General features: G+C 35.6%; 1 protein-coding gene across 1 annotated transcript in view; it reads left to right on the plus strand.

Annotated features, from left to right (window-relative positions):
• Positions 1 to 645: 645 nt before the first annotated feature.
• The window catches only part of LOC128989731 (fizzy-related protein homolog), a 31,274-nt gene continuing 11,622 nt past the window's right edge, over positions 646 to 20,297 (plus strand). The window contains exons 1-7 of the mRNA XM_054411751.1: positions 646 to 663; positions 4,307 to 4,507; positions 4,981 to 5,190; positions 5,980 to 6,093; positions 10,225 to 10,413; positions 14,593 to 14,730; positions 19,511 to 19,699. Coding sequence (XP_054267726.1) covers positions 4,319 to 4,507; positions 4,981 to 5,190; positions 5,980 to 6,093; positions 10,225 to 10,413; positions 14,593 to 14,730; positions 19,511 to 19,699 — 1,029 coding nt within the window. The 5' untranslated portion in view covers positions 646 to 663; positions 4,307 to 4,318. The remainder of the gene's footprint in view (positions 664 to 4,306; positions 4,508 to 4,980; positions 5,191 to 5,979; positions 6,094 to 10,224; positions 10,414 to 14,592; positions 14,731 to 19,510; positions 19,700 to 20,297) is intronic.

A 20,297-nucleotide genomic window follows, 5' to 3' on the forward strand; every position in this document is an offset into this window, starting at 1 on the left:
ACTGGCTCTACTGATTTTGATGAAAATTAAGTATGTTTTAGTCTTATGAAAAAAAATTTCAACCCTTTTAATTCCTGTAAAAATTAAGGTTAAAAAATTATTGAAACTTTTGTGATTTCCCCTTAAAATATCATAACTCTCACCACTTTTAACATGATAAGGGTTGTTGACAAGCTAATGGAAGAAAGTAACTTGCGTATCAGATCTAGCTGATACTGTTTAATTAGTTTAAAATTAAAAGTAATATGATAAGGCTTTGGGTTATGTTAAACATATTTATATCAGTTATAAACATTATTTTTAAATCTTGTAGTCAATAAACATTGGTCAGTGACCGTTTGTTAGGTACTCTTAACAGATTTCTAGAAATGTTTTCAAATATTAGGCTATCTTTTCAGTTGGGTTAACCTGTTTAGGCAAGACAACATTCCTAGTGGCAATTCACTTTGTGTTATCACTGATTTTTATCTTAAAACTCAGGGATGACTAACTTACTTCTTGGACTTCGACCTCAAACAAACAATCAACCTATGATGAACAGAACTTAGTCAGAAGCTGGTGGGGTGGGACTGTGAATAGTTGGGGAAAAGACAGTCCAGTTAACTTGGAATTTTAAAACAAAATTGTGATAAAAAGTGATTTTAGTTTTTGAAAACTAAAATTGTAAGTAGCCTATCTCTTTTATTAATGCTAAAATGTATCATAGAGCCAATTTCCGAGAATTTTGGTTGGGATAAAGCAACTGGTTTATTTAATATTTTGGCACAAAAAAACATCAACTTTAGGCTAAACACGAAAATCGTAAGATTTAATCTTAAGGCCTAATACGGAGTTTTCAACCAAAAGTAAGGTTTTAGTTGGATAGAATGATGATCTTTAGGTTGATAGGTGTGGTAACTAAACTTATGACATCAAAACATTTGGAATAAACTTGTGTGTTAGACCTGTAACTGATAAATATTTTACCCTGCAATACAAAATTTACTTTTGGATAGTGTAAGTTTTACTGCTAAATTAAAACTTTTTTTAACTGCATTTTTCAAGTAGTCTATTATTTTATGTGGTAAGTTGTACAATTTTGGGGATGAGGACAAAAACACTAGCCTATCTATTAAGTAATCAACACTTTTGACTGTTATGTAGAAGAAGTTACCTCTGAATAATATTTTATTGTATCAGGTTAGTGTTTTTAATATCTAGTAGTAGACCTATTGAATTTAATTATCTAGTCCCAGTAGTGTGCAAAGTTAGGCCTTTAGATACCTACAACTTTATAGTAAACATGTAAACCTGAATCATAACATTTACCATAAACTCTGATCCATGCAAGTAGATTTTTCATTTAATTGTAAAATCTAAAGCCTGTTTTATGTTTGTTTTATTAAGTGTTGGCCTGTTAACTGATGTCAATTAAATGTTTCCATTTCAATTTAAGATAGATTTTAATATTTGAACTATATCCTATTGTTTGTGGATGTATTGATTTATTTGGTTAACATTGTTTTAAAATCAGTTAAATACCAAGAAACAAATAGTAAGACCATTACAATCCAGATGGATGCAAATTCAATCTTAGAATTAATTGTCTTCAGTTCTTTCCTAAGGAATGATTTATAAATAAAGAAGTGTGTGTTTAATATATGATACATTTTGCGTGATAAGTTAAATACCCCTGCCGCAACAAAACTGTAGACTTAGCTTCTTAGCGTAGCGAATTCCCATTTGCCTGATTGGATTTTCACATATTCTTTAACTTGTCAGATATTTACAGGGTGATTAAAAAAGAATACCGTAACTTTAAAAGTGTTTTTAATTAAAGAACATAATGGAACCCTTTTTGTTATACATCATTACAAACTTATGCATCTCTAAACTCGTTTTTGTGTAAAAAAAACTTTTAAATACTCTTTGTAATGATGTACAACAGAAGGTTCTATAAAGCCCCCCATACACTATCGAACATGCCACCCGACCTGACAACCTGACCTGACGACGGACCCATCATCCAACCTGACTTATGTCGGGTGTTTCCCACACACTATCGAGCATGTTACCCAACAAGTCAGGTGAAATATTAGTTCTGAGATGGATTTTGAGACGACTGTTAGCTGTTTCAGGTGGATTTTTTAGCGATGATTTTAGGGATTTTTTGAGCCTATGGAACTAGGCTCTTAAATTTTCAATTTCATTTTTAACGAACTTTAAATCACACTCTGGATACAGTTCCTTGCACTTTTCCATCAGGATATCGTGCCCCTATGTGCATGTTTGTTGTAATAGAGTTTACTTTTGACAGCCCACAACGCCTTCTGGTCTCTGTAGAGTTAAATAAATTCTGACCAGAACTGTTTATTATTTTATTAAATGAAATTATGGAAAAATGGGACGGTTACACATCACGCACAACTCGCTAAATACAAGTTTACTGGAAACTGTGGCTAGGCGGGCGAGCAGTTCGACGGTTTCCCACCACACGGTCCAACATGTCAGGCGGACGGCTCGAGTCGGGTGGTGCTATCGGACCGAGCATCCGACCTGACATATCCGTCGAGCATGTCGGGTCGGAACCCACACACTGTCCAATATGTTCGACAAGACGTCGGATCCCGACATGTCCGTCCAACATGTTGGATAGTGTATGGGGGGCTTTATGTTACTTTCATTAAATACACATTTTTAAAGTTGTGGTATTTTTTTTTAAATCAACCTGTATTATTAGGTTTAACGAGTAATCCTACTTAGGGCTGCTTCTACAGTGAGGGTAGTAAAATTTGATTATTTTGTTGTAAAATATTAATAGCTCAGTATAAAATAAATAAATTTGCCAAGTTTGATCAAAATATATCTATAAATAAGTAAACTACAACAATTTACTTATTCTCCGTAAGAATAACATGGGAATTTAGAATTAAAATTTGTTTGAATTTTCTTTGTAAACCAATAACCGTACCAAAAGCACTTCACCATACTAAATTATTTGTTTTTTTAAACTTTACAAAATGTGTTGTGGAGTGAAATTGAGAAATTATGTTTTGAGGGTAAAAAATTAGAAAACCCAATTTTTACCGCAATCAAACCCCGTTCCCATGGTGTCATCATGTTATTTTCAAGCTGATTCAAATTAGGTGCGTTTTCATTCAATTGCATCAAGATCAGATGACTTTTGCCCGAGTTATCGTGCTAACATATATATATATATGGACCAGATGGCAGATGGTCTCTCTTTTGGCCTCTAGGGACATCAAAATTAAAAAGTAAATCGGGCCCGGGTCCAGATCTTACTATGAGAGCTATGGTAATTTATCTTATCCCCTATATGAGAAACTAGCTAAAACTCAAGCTGTATTGTTAAATAATTAACATTACATTATTATGCAAAATACAAGATCTTATAAGTATAAAAGAGGATGTTTGTATATTTATTTGGCAGTGATAAACTCAGACACCGCTGAACCGATTGCCACGAAACTTGGTACATACGTGTAGAATTTCATGGAGTAGGTTTATACACCATCAATTTCGTGATCCGTCCAATCGGCTCGGCCCCAGTGGCTCTGGAGTTTCCCATGTTAACCTTGGCAGAATGGTGACCAACCTAACAGAGAAACCACAATAGCCAGCAGTGCTGGCCGTACGACCTGAGAATGCCTCTCAGGTGCTGCGTGAACAATGACCAGCTGACTCAGAAACAGCTGTGGCCAGCACTGCCGGCCATTCGAGGGCAAAGGGTTAACATATATCCATATACCTTAAATGGGAACTATGTACTAGGCCTATGTTTTGGTGGGTGAACAGGACATAGTCTTATATGTAGTAGATCTATATTGCAGTTTTAGTTTAGAAAATGAATAACTAACCAATAATGAATACGAGAGGTCGTCCAGTGGTCGAAACTCGACCAAAAATATGTAATGTACTCACTTATCTATTTTCACCCCACACTGTAAATAAAACATGTGATTGGAGTTTCCTCCATTTGTTTTGATTTTCTGTTTATATTTCGTTGTTATTTCGTAACCAGCATAGCAACGCATAAGATCCATGTTAATTTTTTCAAATTTTTAAACTCATTTTTTGTGCTTATCTTTGAGCCTATTTAAATTTATAAAGGGATTCTGCACACCTACAGGAAAATAGCTTTCCAACGGTATGCGTAGATTTTCCCTACGATTCACACGAGCTGAGAAAAAAGGTTTTAAAGAAACATGCTTGCCTATTAATATATAGATAAATAAGTAACCAAATGTGTTAAATAAGTACTGGATTAATAAATTAGTCATGTTTCTAAACAAAAAGATTTTTGCAGAAAAAAATCATAATGGATACAGATTGTGAAATGGATCGACAGTTTGCCAAGAGACTGCGCAGACAGCAGATGTGTTCGCCCAAATCCATAGTTCTGCGTGAGTCTGCCAACACAACTCCCACAACACCCACGCAGACTATCATAACAGACTCGGAACAGATGAATTGCGAGGAAGACACAATTAAATATACTGAGACTGTGGTACGTAGTTAACCTTAGGCTTAGATCACAGAAATAGGTGTCTGGTGTCTTGTAGATATGAAATATTCCCTATGCCAGGAGTTGCTTATTAGATTTTGGATGGCAATCCATATGACTAACTCACACACATCGCTTTGTCCATAGCCCCGCAAACAACAAATTCACGACCCGCTTTTGTGCGCTTTTCAGTGCACAAAGCTTTTAATCCCCCTCTTTATTTCGTACAGTACCGTACTGAATTTCTGCACTCAAAATGTGTGGTTTTGAAACATATTCATTTCAATTAGTATTAATTTTTAATGGTACAGACTTATTCTAGTTGGAACAAGAGTACTGTTTCTGTAGTAGGGACCAAACATTGTAATTTGTTGTAAAATATTCTAAGCATTCTTAGATTATATATGGTAAAATGCAAAAAAAATAATTAAATAATGCATAAATTTCATAGTTATTTAATATTTATTTGTGTATAGGAAGTGACAGTGCGCAAGTCTCATGTGCAGAGATGGCTGTTCCCACCCACTGACGACACACCCCCCTGCAGCCAGGAAGAGAAACAGAATGAACTAGACACAGAGAACAACCCTATAGAATATCCAATCACCCCCTCTCCTACCATCTCGCCCTGTGTCACTCCACAGAAAGTGCACATATTGGAAGAAAGGCTACGGACACCAGTCATTGTAAGTGCCACATTATAAAAATACAATATTTTTAAATTTAGTTTGCCATCTTAATAACTTCTTGACAGTTTCCGATTGGCCCTGACGATGACCTGTGGTTAAAATCGACAGCCGTTGTAACATAAACATATTTCATGCTTTTGGCTTTTAAGGTGATAGTTGCAGACAAATGGTCTGCAAATGTCCCTTTTTTCTCAACCTTAAGAGCTTTTTCAATAAACCTTAGAAGAAACCTCCTTGGTTTAAAATGCTGTCAGTGACAATGGGTTTGTCTTACTTTTGAGTAACTTACCTATAGTATGAAGTAGCCTATTATGTGTTTCTTGTGCCAGATTACACTTTTTCCAAATCAAGTAAGCCTGCAATTCTAACAAAAACCCTAATAACCTTGGCCCTTCTGCTCTATGCCCTACACATTCTCAACCTCAAACTGAAACTGCAAATAATTACTTAAAAACAGGTATATTTACCTTTGTCTATAGCTCAAACTGTTTTAACTTGCGTTACGGCCGACATCCAGTTCAGATCATGTCAACAGGTACCTTGTGTGCGACAGGCCTGTTTGTATTTTCGTTAAATGTAAAATGTTAGTCCGTGTTCGTGTTATGTGTTTCTACGATGCTGCTTTAGCTGAATCTTCTGTCTGATGATAGCATTATAATGCTGTAACGCAAGTTACAACAGTTTAAGCTGTAGACAAAGGTAAATACCTAGTTTTTATCATACCACAGCTCAGGGGCTAAAACATGGATTTAATTAAATAATTACTGATGGACTTGGCTGTTCCAGGTTCCTCCGCCATTGTTTAAGATGTCCAACAAGAACTCAGTGAATGTGTCGGCCGACCGCTACATTCCTGCCAGGTCACCTCACAATTGGCATACTCGCTTCTCAATGATACCTGTAAGTAGAATACTTACATACTACATATAGTACTCAAACAAATTGCCAAACATTGTACAGCAAAATAAAGAACAGAACAACAGAAAGTCTAGTAAGCTACTGCTAGTCATATGCTACTGCTACGCTGTTTCAGGACAGAAGAATGTTGATAAAAACATTAGATAGCACATAAAAAAAGTATAAAATAATAGTAGCCTACTTAGGTCCGTTTTTTACCCTGTCAGCGCCCTAGGCAAAACTAATAGTAGCGCCCCTTTGTAATATATAATACAGGGTCTCCACCGACCGGGGAAACCAGGAATTCGGGGAATTATGTGTGAGTTTTTGAACCGGGAATAGTGCTTGAATTTTGTATTTCTACCAGGAATTATTAATTTACCGCGATCGCGCATGCCAACAGTGACGTATCCGTGACCGCGGAAGAGATACACACGGCCGCAAGGGATGATCAGAGTTTTGACACGATTGCTGAAGACAATGATAATGTCTACACAAGCACGGGATTTGATCATGATTTTGCTGCGATCGCGCAAAGCGTTGTTTATATCCACGGAGCAGCGAGGGATGATCATAATATTGCTGCGATTACGGAAGTTTATGACGGAAGATTACGATAATGTCCACACGACCGCATGAAACAGTCAGAATTTTGCCACGATCGTGGAAAAAGATTATGATCTCCATACGACCGAGGGAGATGATTGACATTTTGCCGCTTTGCCACAATCAGGGGAGACGTTTTAATATGTCCACAGTAAGCCTCTTCACAGCCGCGAAGGATGTTCAGAATTTGACCACGATCGCTCAAGACGATGATATATCCACACAACCGCAAGAAAAGATAATAATTTTGCCTCCATCTGTGGTAGACAGTGAAAATCTCCTCACAACCGCTGGATGTGTTCATATATTGCCACGATCATGGAAGACAATAATTATGTCTACACAACCACGGGAAATAGTCAGAATTTTTCCGCGGTCGCGGCAAATTTCTAAAAAATTCGCGACAAAAACTACCGTGGTAGTTAAATAAATAACACGTTGCCGCAATCGTGGGAGTCAATGACTTAACTGCGGCAAAGGACTATCAGAAGTTTAACGCGATCTCTTGCAAATACAACCACCAATTTCTTTCTATTTTCTAATTTTTTGGCGCCCCCCGAAAAAAACTTATTAACTCGCGCCCTAAGCACGTGCCTACCGTGCCTATTCGGTAATCGGCCCTGAGCCTACTTATAGCATAACAACAGTCGTAAAATAAACCGATAAAGATAACAATGACATAAAAACATTGCTTATGTTATTCTTTCTCTTTGTTCTTCTATTCTTTCTTAAGTTTCTCTTCATACTACCATTCAACAAGTTGCCATGGTTACTAAACACCCAATCACAGGCTACTAAAGTTGTCATGATTACTAAATACCCAATAACAAAATGTTGTGACATAGCAAGCGCACAGCAGACAGATGAGTCATGTGTAGGCCTAAGGAGCAGACGATTGTCAGTGTAAACGGATATCTTGACCTTGAAGCTTTGATCGGCATTTCTTTGTTTTGCTTCCATTTTATTTTTGTCAAATGAACTCTGATTTTCCAAAAACAATAATGTGGGAGCCTACTTAATATTAATAATGGGCAGACATTGTTAAATATACAACGAATTTCAACACATTACACTAAAAAAAACACAATTTATAAAGTTTTCTGGGTATTTTTCTTGGACAATGAGGTTATGTTAGCGGAAGCCCATGGTGTTGGCGGCACGGCGGCACGGTCGGACCAAGCGAGGAGTCCGAACACTAGAGGTCGGATTAGCGAGGTTCTACTGTAGGACTAGGGATGGGCCGATTCCGATTCTCGATACCTCGATACCTTCGATACCAGTGGTATCGAAGAATCGCCGATACTCGATACTTTGCTTCATTGTACTCGATACCGATTCTGAAAAGTGAGGTTAATTAATAATGCTAAACTCAACTGACATTGAAGGTTGTAAAGAGTGGCACATCATAGTTTATTTGAAATACTCTGAAGTCAGCTAATATAAATAATTCCAAGTTCATTATCTCACATTCGTAATAGTTTTATAATCCAAAATAGATTGCCATTGCATTTCAGAACGAGTAGCAATGGGTACGACGAGCTGTGTTCATTTGACAACAGTGACAAGACAAGACAACTAACTAGGCCTATCAGAACTCTAGTTGCCGCCATGTTGTCAGATCAAAGGCAATGTTGCCAGATGGTACAAGCATTTAATATATACATATAATACACATAAGGTGTATATAGTCAATGGTTTAACTCGCATTTTCTAACTCCAAATTGTGGCATAGCTTATAATTTTTTGTGAAAGTGTGGCATAGCTTATAACTGATTATAAGCTATGGAACAAATTCACGATTATAAGCTATGACATTATAAGATATGAGACCCCACGAACTGTTCAGCTAATTCAGGGCTTCATGGTGACTATTGTAGAAAGCCATTTAGCGATGTATTTTTATCGGTTTTTTTATGTTGTTTCTCTATGACTGAACTGAAACAGCTGTCACGAGTTTGCAAAAATGGCAAATGAATTGTTTAACCTATGTTTTGGTTTTTTGTTGTTTGTTTTGTTTTCTGTGCGTGCATAGTGAGTTTGAGTTGTTCAAAATGGATATATGATCTCCGACTCCGTTCTAGTGATGTGACGAACTCCATGACTTTTTTATATGATTCTTTAAGTAATTTAAGTGATATTGATGATGACAATATTGAAGATGACTTTGAGTTTATAACTCAAGCAATATGGAACATTCATTGTAGGCCTAGGCCTAGATGTACGAATTATGAATTCTTATGAAAAAAAACTCTGTGAACATTTTAGGCCTACCGGTACCTAAATTGGTGATTGTGCTCAATTAATTATTATTATCAATTAATTATTAATTTAATAAAATATGTTAAAATTCATGTCTTCTTGAAATAGCCCTATCTTATTTTTCCTTTTTGGCTAACCTAATCTATGTAACCTTAATAAATTCAATGCAGTTATCTTATTGTATTTAAAGATTAAATAAAGTTAGGCTTTATCATAAGTTCATAAGTTATATGTGTTATTAAATTAATTTTTAACAGGTATCGGTATCGAGTGCGGAATCGAGAATCGAAACCAAAGTTGTAGAATCGGAATCGGTATCGGAATCGACCAATTCAGGAATCGGCCCATCTCTATGTAGGACCATTAATTGTTGTATTTAAACAAAACAAAACCCATCCTGACCATAAGAGCATACTTTAAGAAACACTTATAAACAAAAAGTTATAAATGATCTTTTATGGGTTTTAATCTGTACATGATCTTGTAAACCCTTGTAAAACTTGAAAAATCAACCCCCCCTCCCCCAAAGGGGTGAAAAAAATTCCAACCCTTTTTTTGTTTCTATGGTTAGAGGTAATATCCAGAGGAATCAATATTTTTGGCTAATAATTAAAGATTTTAGCGAATTATCCATATAGGGATTAAGCTATCACCGTAGGTCTCATGGTAAGACCTAGACCCAGGACCGTTTTACTTTTTTGTAACAGGTCATTCCCCTATTGGGTCTGATGATGATGTGAGTGTCCAATCGAAATCGATCACCACTTACCATCTTTTTTGTATATTTACGGTCTTATGAATAACAGTATAAGCGTAAATATATGTTTTAAGTGTTATAAGAAGTTTCTTTTATTTACTTTCCGCTCAAAAAATCACAAATCAGACATTACTTTAAAAAATATTATCAAAATAATATAATATTATTATTGAGTTTATTTGTACTCTTTACTGTTGTGCTGAAAAAAAATAACAGAATGTAATGATAGTAATAAGTAGGGGAGCCATGTAAATACTTGATTTTAATTGTTTATTTTTGTTGGTATTTATTGGTGTGTGCTCGTTGTTTGAATACATCACCACCTGAAGCTTTAGGTAAGTTTTCTCTCAATGTGCATTATTCATTCAATGCAATAAGTATCTCGTTCAGTAACTTTATCCGTATTAGGTTGTTTATGCTGAAAAAGTGTAATTCTAGAAGCCTGTTGTCATTCTAGACAGAGGGATAAAACTAGTAAATGTTGATAGGCTACTAATTATTTTGTGTTGTAGGACGGAAGGTCGATGAATTGTTCATCCAAGAAGTCCCGAGACGCCACAGCTGGGGAGGGGGGCAGAGACAGTCTGGCGTACAACTGTCTGCTACGCAACGAACTTCTGGGAGCCAACATTGGGGCGGTCAAGGGTCCTTGTGATGAACGCCGTGCGGTATCATCACCTGAGCGGAACAATTTCTTCCATGTATGTATAAAAGCCATTGTATTGTTGTCGATACAGATTTTATACTGTTTTATACCTGACATGTGATGCCACTTGGGAGTCAAGTTTTGAAATACTATGCTGCTTTAACTTTGGATTAAGCATTGTTGTTAATGTGGAAGGTCTGATAAGTGGCTGGGCTGTTTAAAGGCATTGTCTCTCTAGTCTGGAGACTGTATTTTAAATTGAGGGCTCGAGTCCTGTCTTGCTCAGTAGACTGATGTGTGTTGAAGTTTACCTGACTGTGAGAGAGGGCGACCTAAAATTAATACAGTAGAACCTTGATTATCTGGGGTGATTGGGGGGGGGGGGGGGGGAGAACACGGATAACTGAAACCGGTTGATCCACATGACATAAAAAAAACCCATAAAAAGCCTAAAACTGTATATATGGCCATTAATGTGATCATTTGCATATTACATCATCAGAATACAATTGGTAGACTGTTGCACAATCATGACAATATGTTGTCATTGAACTTTGCTCATTAGCAAAAACTGCAGAGTATAAAATTAAGACTTACAAAAGTTGCTAAACACTGTACAGCAACAAATCACGAAAGGAACAGATTAATAAAAATTCTTGTACCTACTGCTAGTCATAGGCTATTGTTACATGCTGTTTCAAGACAGAAGAATGTTGTAATGTCGATAAAAACATTAATAACTCATAAAAGTTAAAACCAATAGTAGGCCTACTTAACAATAATAATAACAGTTGTAAAATAAGATATTCAACCCCACATTTCATAGGAACTAGGCTTTTTAATCTTCTACAAACAATCTAAAATCAATAACTGACACTAAACGTTTGATCAAATCACTAAAAAAATACCTTCAAGATAAACCATATCTCAACCTAAATGAATTTTATAATGGCCATAACTTCCTAAATAGGCCCTAAACAAAATGCTCACAGTAGGCCTACAGCATGAAGAAACAAAAAATTTGGACGATTCCCCGATATTGATGACTGTGGAGAAGACAAAATGAACTATGAACTTCTGTCTTCTGCTTGAAGATAGTGGAGCATTTGTAGTCGATGATTGCACCACTTTTCAGCTGACTATAGTGACGACAATTTAACCAACTAACACAGAAATAATCATCCTAGCCTACTATTGATAATATTTTATGATAAATATGCCCTTTCACATAGCCTTAAGTGAAATAATCATCATTGTTGACAATTTGAATTTTGTAAATGAGTAAATAAAAATATAATCCATTAACTTGGTACCGAATGTATCGGTACTGACATTTCACCATCGATTCTCGGTATTGGTACTTTTCCCAAGAACCGGTGGAACCGACATTTGACGTTAAGTACTTACCCATCACTAATGAAAGGTGTAATAAAATAAAAACTCATTTTTATTTTTATATTTTTTATTATTTGAAATTTCATCTCAGTTTGACATTCACCCTTACACATTGGAAACATGGTGATATCAGTTAAATTATAGTTCAACTTTGAAAAATGCCAAATTTATCAGTCTTAATGTTAAGTATCAAGTAACAATTTATCTGTCTTGTATTATATTTAGAATGATTTTGGAGTGACTTCTTTTGGCTATGTTTACAGTAGTAAAACATATCTCACACTGCTTACACTTAACAAAACTTCTCATCATTCGCGATGTCAAAACAAAAATGTATAAAACAATTAAAGCAATATTTACATGTAAAGAATTGATTAAATAAGAACGCATTCGCAAAGGAAACGCAACAACACGCTCCTGTACAGTAGACTCCTTATCGGGACCAAGGCCAGTCCAGATAACGGTTTTGCCGGTTAAGCCAATATCCCCATTAACTCGTTAAAACAGACCGTTTACGGTGATATTCGGCTTAAATTTAGGAGAGCATTGTATTTGGACATGTGATCACTGGTCTCAAATCTTTCCCACGAGAACAGTCGTTTCAGTACCGCCCACTTCCTACCAATCTAGTCCGGTTAAACCAATATGCTGATATTGTCCGGTCGAGATAAAGAGATGTCATTTCCGTCGAGTGTAGTCCGGTTAAACCGGTGTCCGGTTAAAAGGTGTCTACTGCATTGCGGGTATTAGGCCTACATTGACCTTCTGCAGGCGTTTTTTTTGTCTTGGAAAAATCTTGGTCAAAATTTAATTTAATTTCTCAAAGTTTTGAGATATATACATAGTAAGATTCAATATTAATAATATATATATACAGGGTGACAAAAAAGTCTGGACACGGCTTAATATCTTTTTAACTAAATTCGTTAGAAAATTCAAACCTTTCACATCAACTCATATGTATGAAAACTACTTTTTGCAAGCATTACAATTTGTTTACCTTCAGCAGGGGACGGCCCATGAGGAGTAGCTACATAATCTTTAATGTAAGCATAGGTTGATATGCACAAAGGACTGGCCAAGTGGAGTTCATTGCCGGAAACCGCGTCGAAAAAAGGTTCATCCGTTACAAAATGGCGGCAGCCCAAAGTTCTTGCGGAATATACCTGCACAGGCCTTAGTATTGGTACTCATAGTCAACATTAGCCGGGAAATCTGAAACCCAGTTAAATTTGGTTTGAAGATTGAATAAACTTAGTCTATAAGCCAGTTGACTCTAAAATACAATTTCAGCTCTCAAGCTAACGTTTAATACGGGTATTTACCAATACTAAGGCTTGTGCAGGTATATTTCGCAAGAACTTTGTACAGCCGCCATTTTATAACGGATGAACATTTTGAGACGCGGTTTCCGGCAATGAACTCCACTTGACTAACCCTTTAAAATCATGTGCATATCAACCTATGCGTACATTAAAGATTATGTACCTACTCCTCATAGGTTGTCTCCTGGTAGAGGTAAAAAAATGATAATGCTTGGGAATAGTAGTTTTCATTCATCTAAGTTGATGTGAAAGGTTTGAATTTTCTAACAGATTTAGTTAAAAAGATATTAAGCCGTTTCCAGACTTTTTTGTCATCCTGTATATATTGAGGGGTAGGTACTATTATTATTAGTAAATTAAATAAATAATTAAATATTTAGTACCCTTTAAGTTATTAATTTATTGACTAACATGTTTTAACTCTTAGGCAATGATCAAAGTTATGAACAAACAGTAAATAAACACAAACATGTAAATAGTTAATAATTAAATCATCATATGATTTTGGAATTTTGTCTTGTAACATAGGCGTTGTTTTCTTTTGATTTATTATACCAGTATAAGATTTTTTAGTATATTAGGTTTTCTTTTTGGATTTGCATTGTATTGGATATGTTTTCAGGATCTTTTTTTGATGGTTATATATGTAAAATTCCTCTTTAATGAATAATTTGTCTTTATTTGGTTCAAATTCAATTCCTAATAAATTATGTTCTATGTTTTGATATTTATGTTACGCTTTAGTAAGTGTTCTGCGTAGTTCGATTTCATAACTTTGTGTAGAATTTTCAGATTTAAATGCCGGTATATGTTCTTGGAATTTACATTTGAAGCTTCTACTAGTTTGGACAATATAATACTTGTTACAGTCTGTATAGGAAGTTTTGTAAATGCCGCTCTTTTTAAACTTTGATGATTCTACAGTTATTTGTTGATTTTTGGAAACTTTTGAATTTATAATTTTAAAAACATGGTTTTTTGTTCTTTAGCCTATGTTGCTTTGTAATTTGTTTCTGATATGGTTTACCTTATTGCTTTATTTAATTTAAAGTTATGAGGAAAACATGTGTATTCTTTTTTTCAATTTCTCTTCTTTTTTCTGTTGTTTCATAATTTTGTTCTTTATCATATTATCATAAGATTGTCTTGATATCCATTTTTGGCTGCAATATATTTTATTATCTTCTTTTCTTTATAAAAATTTGTTTTGTTTAGTGGCAGTGTAATTAGTCTATTATAGATCATAGAATGAAATGCTGCCATTCTGGTTGCCAAGGGTAGTTTGATGATTTTGTTATTATAAATTTAGTAGTGGTTGTTTTTTAAATATATCAAATGAGTGTTTTTCGTCAATTTTTGAGATTGGTACCAAAGGTTTGAATTATTAAACCATTTATTTATTAGACTAGGTATAGGTCAAAAAGTTAAATATTATATTGTTGGATGTTTCAGACTTAAAAGATATTTTTACTGGGTTCTTCTGTAATTTTCTTGACATTTTTCTTTGTCCCCAGTATTCTTCTCCAATTGAAAATGAGCAGAACATAGAGTCAGTGGCGCCTTACTCTTTGTCACCCGTCGGACCTCCGAGTCAGAAGTTGCTGCGATCTCCAAGAAAAGCAACGAGAAAGATTTCCAGAATTCCATTCAAGGTAAAACAACTCGGACTCTATCCTATACTCTTATTAGAGCTGTGCGAAGCAGCAAACATTTTTGATTTGAAGAAACAATTTGATTCAAAAGATTTTCGATTCAAATCGATGCAACTTGATTCGAAGCAACCACATTTTTCTATTCATAATAATTGTCAATGGAGTGAAATAACAATATTTAAAATTTACCACATTTGTTTCATACATAATATGACATGAATTTTAGGTGAAAAACACTTAATTTTCAATCATATATTGGAAGACCCTGTATTGCTGGAAATGTCAGTGCGAGCTGCTTTACTTGCCTATTTCATAACTTTTACTTTCAGAATCATATTGTTAAGCATGCTACCTATTTTATAATATAGATTTTACAAATAAAGATAAATATTTTGGTATAAACAAATAAAATCATTAAAAGATTTTGAGATGTGCGAGTACTTGAGATTTCGAGTTCCGAGTCGAGTATGGCCTTGATACTCGAGTTTACCTTTGAACTCGGCCTTTTCGAGTCGAGTATGGTTTAATCGTAAAAACTCAATATTTTCTAAAATGGAATTTGTGTTTTCATAAAATGCTGGATACAAATATTTCTACAGTATAGAATAAGCAAGAGTATAAGCAAGTTGTCGTTGTCCTAACCTATTTTTATAGCTGCCACAACAGAACAGACTCAAAGCAGTCTTCGTCTCGGTGACTGGCATAATGACTTGACACAGAATGACATGATCGGTAGTAATTTAGTTTTAATGTACTCAAATACTTAAATTATATCATCTATATATCAAAGCAACATTTGCATTTTACTATTTTACCTCAAAAATCACCGTCATAATAATTTTACACATCAACTCGAAACTAATCAGTCGAATGATACTTGTTAGTTTTTTGTTGCTACTGAAAAAATAGCGATGCAAATACAAGAACAAATTAAAATTAAAAGGTACAGCTAATTTGAACTAAGCAGCTAGTAAAAGCTGTGATACTCAATGAGAACTGTCTAAGTAGGATTGTTTACAAGCTAATTTGAACTAAGCAGCAACTAAAAGCTGTGATACTCAATGAGAACTGTCTAAGTAGGATTGTTTACAGTTACGTTTATGTTTTCAATTGAATGAATAATTTGTTAAATATTGTGCGAATATTTGTTGATTTATTTTTTTCTATGATTTAGGTGCAGTGGTAGAACATTATGGCTATGGTAGATGTGTTATACCCTTATACTATAGCATACAGTAAATTTAAAGAAACAAATTTAATTTTACCAAATTGTGTCCTTCCCCATTACAAAAGCAAAGCTTGAGTATAACTTCAATACACACTTTATACTTATTTGCCAACCCCGTACGAAGGACGGGTACTCTGCTAGTATAAACATGTATAAAAAACATGTAGCTGAAAACAGAACTCCAATTCTGTTTGGCACGGCTGGAAACAATTCAATTCAATTCAATTCAAAATGACTATTCATCTCTTATAAATAGAAATACAGTAGACTCCCTCCTATCCGGACTCCTTGGGACCGAGACCAGTCCGGATAACGGGTTTTCCGATTAAACCGACGTCCCCAAAAACTCGTTAAAACGGACCATTTAAATGCATACTGTATACAGTATTTGACTTAAATTTAGGAGAGCATTGTACACACGTGATCACTGGTTTCAAATCTTTCCCACGAGAACAGTTGTTTCAGTACCACCCACTTCCTGCCGATCTAGTCCGGTTATTCCGATGTACTGATAAAAATTGTCTGGTTAAAGAGATGTCATTTCCGTCGAGTGTAATCCGGTTAAACCGATGTCCGGTTAAAAGGTGTCCGGATAAGAGGGGAGTCTACTGTACATTGAATAGTGTCAACAGTTGCAAGTAATAGATATTAAATACATTTCTTACATAAAAAAATCACTAGCTTAAATTTTTTATAAGATAAAGGCAAAGCCAAACAAAATTAATACAATAATTGTAAATAACAAATACATATGTTGAATTTATTTTTAACGTCTAAGACTATTCAAAACTCTTCAAAAGAAAAAATAGCCTTGCTGATGAGATATTTTTAAAATTTATTTTTAAATATTGTTTTGGAAGTCTCTGATTTAATTTTTGATGATTATGTCCACATGACCGTGGGAAATATTTGTGATTTTGCAACGATCACGGGACTCGTGGATAATTTTTCCATGGCCACGGTAGACGATGGTGATTCTGTTTTTTTTTTCATATTTTATTTGCAAATTCAAATTCAAAGTTTTAAATTTGACAATTAGTTATAAACATAGGTTCTTAGAATTAACAATGCAAAAATTAATGTTACTTCCTATAACTCATCGAAAGAATAAATAGCTTTGTTGATGAGGTACTGCTTTAATTTAATTTTGAATATTTTACTTGATGCCTCATCTGTTATGCTTTTTGTAATTTTGTTATACAATTTTGAACTAGCATATTTAAGTTTCTTTTTAAAAAGTTCCAGAGCGTGAGAGCTTATTGCAATGCAGCCCCGGGATTTCTGGTGTTATATTCATGACTATTACCGATTAGCTCCAATTCCTGAAATCTTTTCTTTATGGATAAAACTGATTCAAAAACATACATTCCATAAACAGTCATGATGTTTTATAATTTAAAATATTCTTTAATTGAAGTTTTGGGTTGTAAATTAAAAATAATTCTACTAATGGCTTTTTGTTCATATACAATTTTACATGTGTTAGTACATACAGAATACAGTGTTGATACAGGATACAGTATTCAGGATTTTGTCTCAACCGCGAAGATGATATTTTCGCAGATTTTGCAGTGATCCCAGAAGTCGATGACAATTTCATTGAATTTAGTTGTTTATGCAGTTGATATGTTGCACTATTTTTCTTTGGGATTTTAATAAATATTGGTCCAGGTCATAAAAGAACTGCTCATCTCGATCTCAGTCAATAAGCCACTGAAGGTATCTCATTCCATTCTACTTCATATTTCACTCATATTGGGTTGAAGCGAAGCATATTCATCTAATAATACTAATAATACTAATGTGTGTTACAGGTTCTAGATGCACCGGAGCTACAAGATGACTTCTACCTGAACCTGGTAGACTGGTCATCACAGAACGTGTTGAGTGTAGGGCTGGGCAGTTGTGTATATCTGTGGTAATACTAATGTGTGTTACAGGTTCTAGATGCACCGGAGCTACAAGATGACTTCTACCTGAACCTGGTAGACTGGTCATCACAGAACGTGTTGAGTGTAGGGCTGGGCAGTTGTGTATATCTGTGGTAATACTAATGTGTTTTACAGGTCCTAGACGCACCGGAACTACAAGATGACTTCTACCTGAACCTGGTGGACTGGTCATCACAGAACGTGTTGAGTGTAGGGCTGGGCAGTTGTGTATATCTGTGGTAATACTAATGTGTTTAACAGGTCCTTGACGCACCGGAGCTACAAGATGACTTCTACCTGAACCTGGTAGACTGGTCATCACAGAACGTGTTGAGTGTAGGGCTGGGCAGTTGTGTATATCTGTGGTAATACTAATGTGTGTTACAGGTTCTAGATGCACCGGAGCTACAAGATGACTTCTACCTGAACCTGGTAGACTGGTCATCACAGAACGTGTTGAGTGTAGGGCTGGGCAGTTGTGTATATCTGTGGTAATACTAATGTGTTTTACAGGTCCTAGACGCACCGGAACTACAAGATGACTTCTACCTGAACCTGGTAGACTGGTCATCACAGAACGTGTTGAGTGTAGGGCTGGGCAGTTGTGTATATCTGTGGTAATACTAATGTGTGTTACAGGTTCTAGATGCACCGGAGCTACAAGATGACTTCTACCTGAACCTGGTAGACTGGTCATCACAGAACGTGTTGAGTGTAGGGCTGGGCAGTTGTGTATATCTGTGGTAATACTAATGTGTTTTACAGGTCCTAGACGCACCGGAACTACAAGATGACTTCTACCTGAACCTGGTAGACTGGTCATCGCAGTTGTGTATATCTGTGGTAATACTAATGTGTGTTACAGGTTCTAGATGCACCGGAGCTACAAGATGACTTCTACCTGAACCTGGTAGACTGGTCATCACAGAACGTGTTGAGTGTAGGGCTGGGCAGTTGTGTATATCTATGGTAATACTAATGTGTGTTACAGGTTCTAGACGCACCGGAGCTACAAGATGACTTCTACCTGAACCTGGTAGACTGGTCATCACAGAACGTGTTGAGTGTAGGGCTGGGCAGTTGTGTATATCTATAGTAATACTAATGTGTGTTACAGGTTCTAGATGCACCGGAGCTACAAGATGACTTCTACCTGAACCTGGTAGACTGGTCATCACAGAACGTGTTGAGTGTAGGGCTGGGCAGTTGTGTATATCTATGGTAATACTAATGTGTGTTACAGGTTCTAGACGCACCGGAGCTACAAGATGACTTCTACCTGAACCTGGTAGACTGGTCATCACAGAACGTGTTGAGTGTAGGGCTGGGCAGTTGTGTATATCTGTGGTAATACTAATGTGTGTTACAGGTTCTAGATGCACCGGAGCTACAAGATGACTTCTACCTGAACCTGGTAGACTGGTCATCACAGAACGTGTTGAGTGTAGGGCTGGGCAGTTGTGTGTACCTGTGGTAATACTAATGTGTGTTACAGGTTCTAGACGCACCGGAGCTACAAGATGACTTCTACCTGAACCTGGTAGACTGGTCATCACAGAACGTGTTGAGTGTAGGGCTGGGCAGCTGTGTATATCTGTGGTAATACTAATGTGTGTTACAGGTTCTAGACGCACCGGAGCTACAAGACGACTTCTACCTGAACCTGGTAGACTGGTCATCACAGAACGTGTTGAGTGTAGGGCTGGGCAGTTGTGTATATCTGTGGTCTGCTTGTACCAGCCAAGTCACTAGGCTGTGTGACCTGTCCAGTGACAACAACAGCGTCACCTCAGTTGCCTGGAGTGAAAGGGTAAGATTTGATAATCATTCAGATTGTGTGCAGCTTCAACTTTCTAATTCTACTTTTTTGGGCCTACAGTTAGATCACACTCTTAATTGGACAAAACATGTTGAAAAAGTATGTTTTAAAATTAGTACAGGTAATTTTGCATTGAGAAGACTCGCACCTTTTTGTATTAATTTGGACTCATTAAAATCAGTTTATAATTTGTCAATCCACTCACATATTCTCTATGGTATAGAACTTGGCGCAACATCAATTATAAATCTACAAAGTATCCTAAATTTTCAAAAAGTTGCAATTAGGATTATGCTTAAGCTTTCTGATGATGCTCATTGTAGAGATCATTTTTGTAATCTGAAAATTATGACTGTCTTTAGTCTTTATATTTATAGAACAGTATTAAATGTAAAAAATAATTAAGATACTTTGCCAAGACAACGCAATATTCACACATATAATGCAAGAAATCAGGAAAATATTCAAATTAATAACTCTAAAAATGAGGCTTAATTTCAAACAAAAATCCTACTGTTTCTGGGATAAACTATTATATGCTAACAACCTTCCCAAAATAATAAAATCTGAAAAGAGTTTTAAATGCTTT

Source organism: Macrosteles quadrilineatus, unplaced genomic scaffold, assembly GCF_028750875.1.
Source record: "Macrosteles quadrilineatus isolate MER2022 unplaced genomic scaffold, UCM_ALF_1.0 Scaffold_3__2_contigs__length_128488019, whole genome shotgun sequence".
NCBI classification, from domain to species: Eukaryota; Metazoa; Arthropoda; class Insecta; order Hemiptera; family Cicadellidae; genus Macrosteles; species Macrosteles quadrilineatus.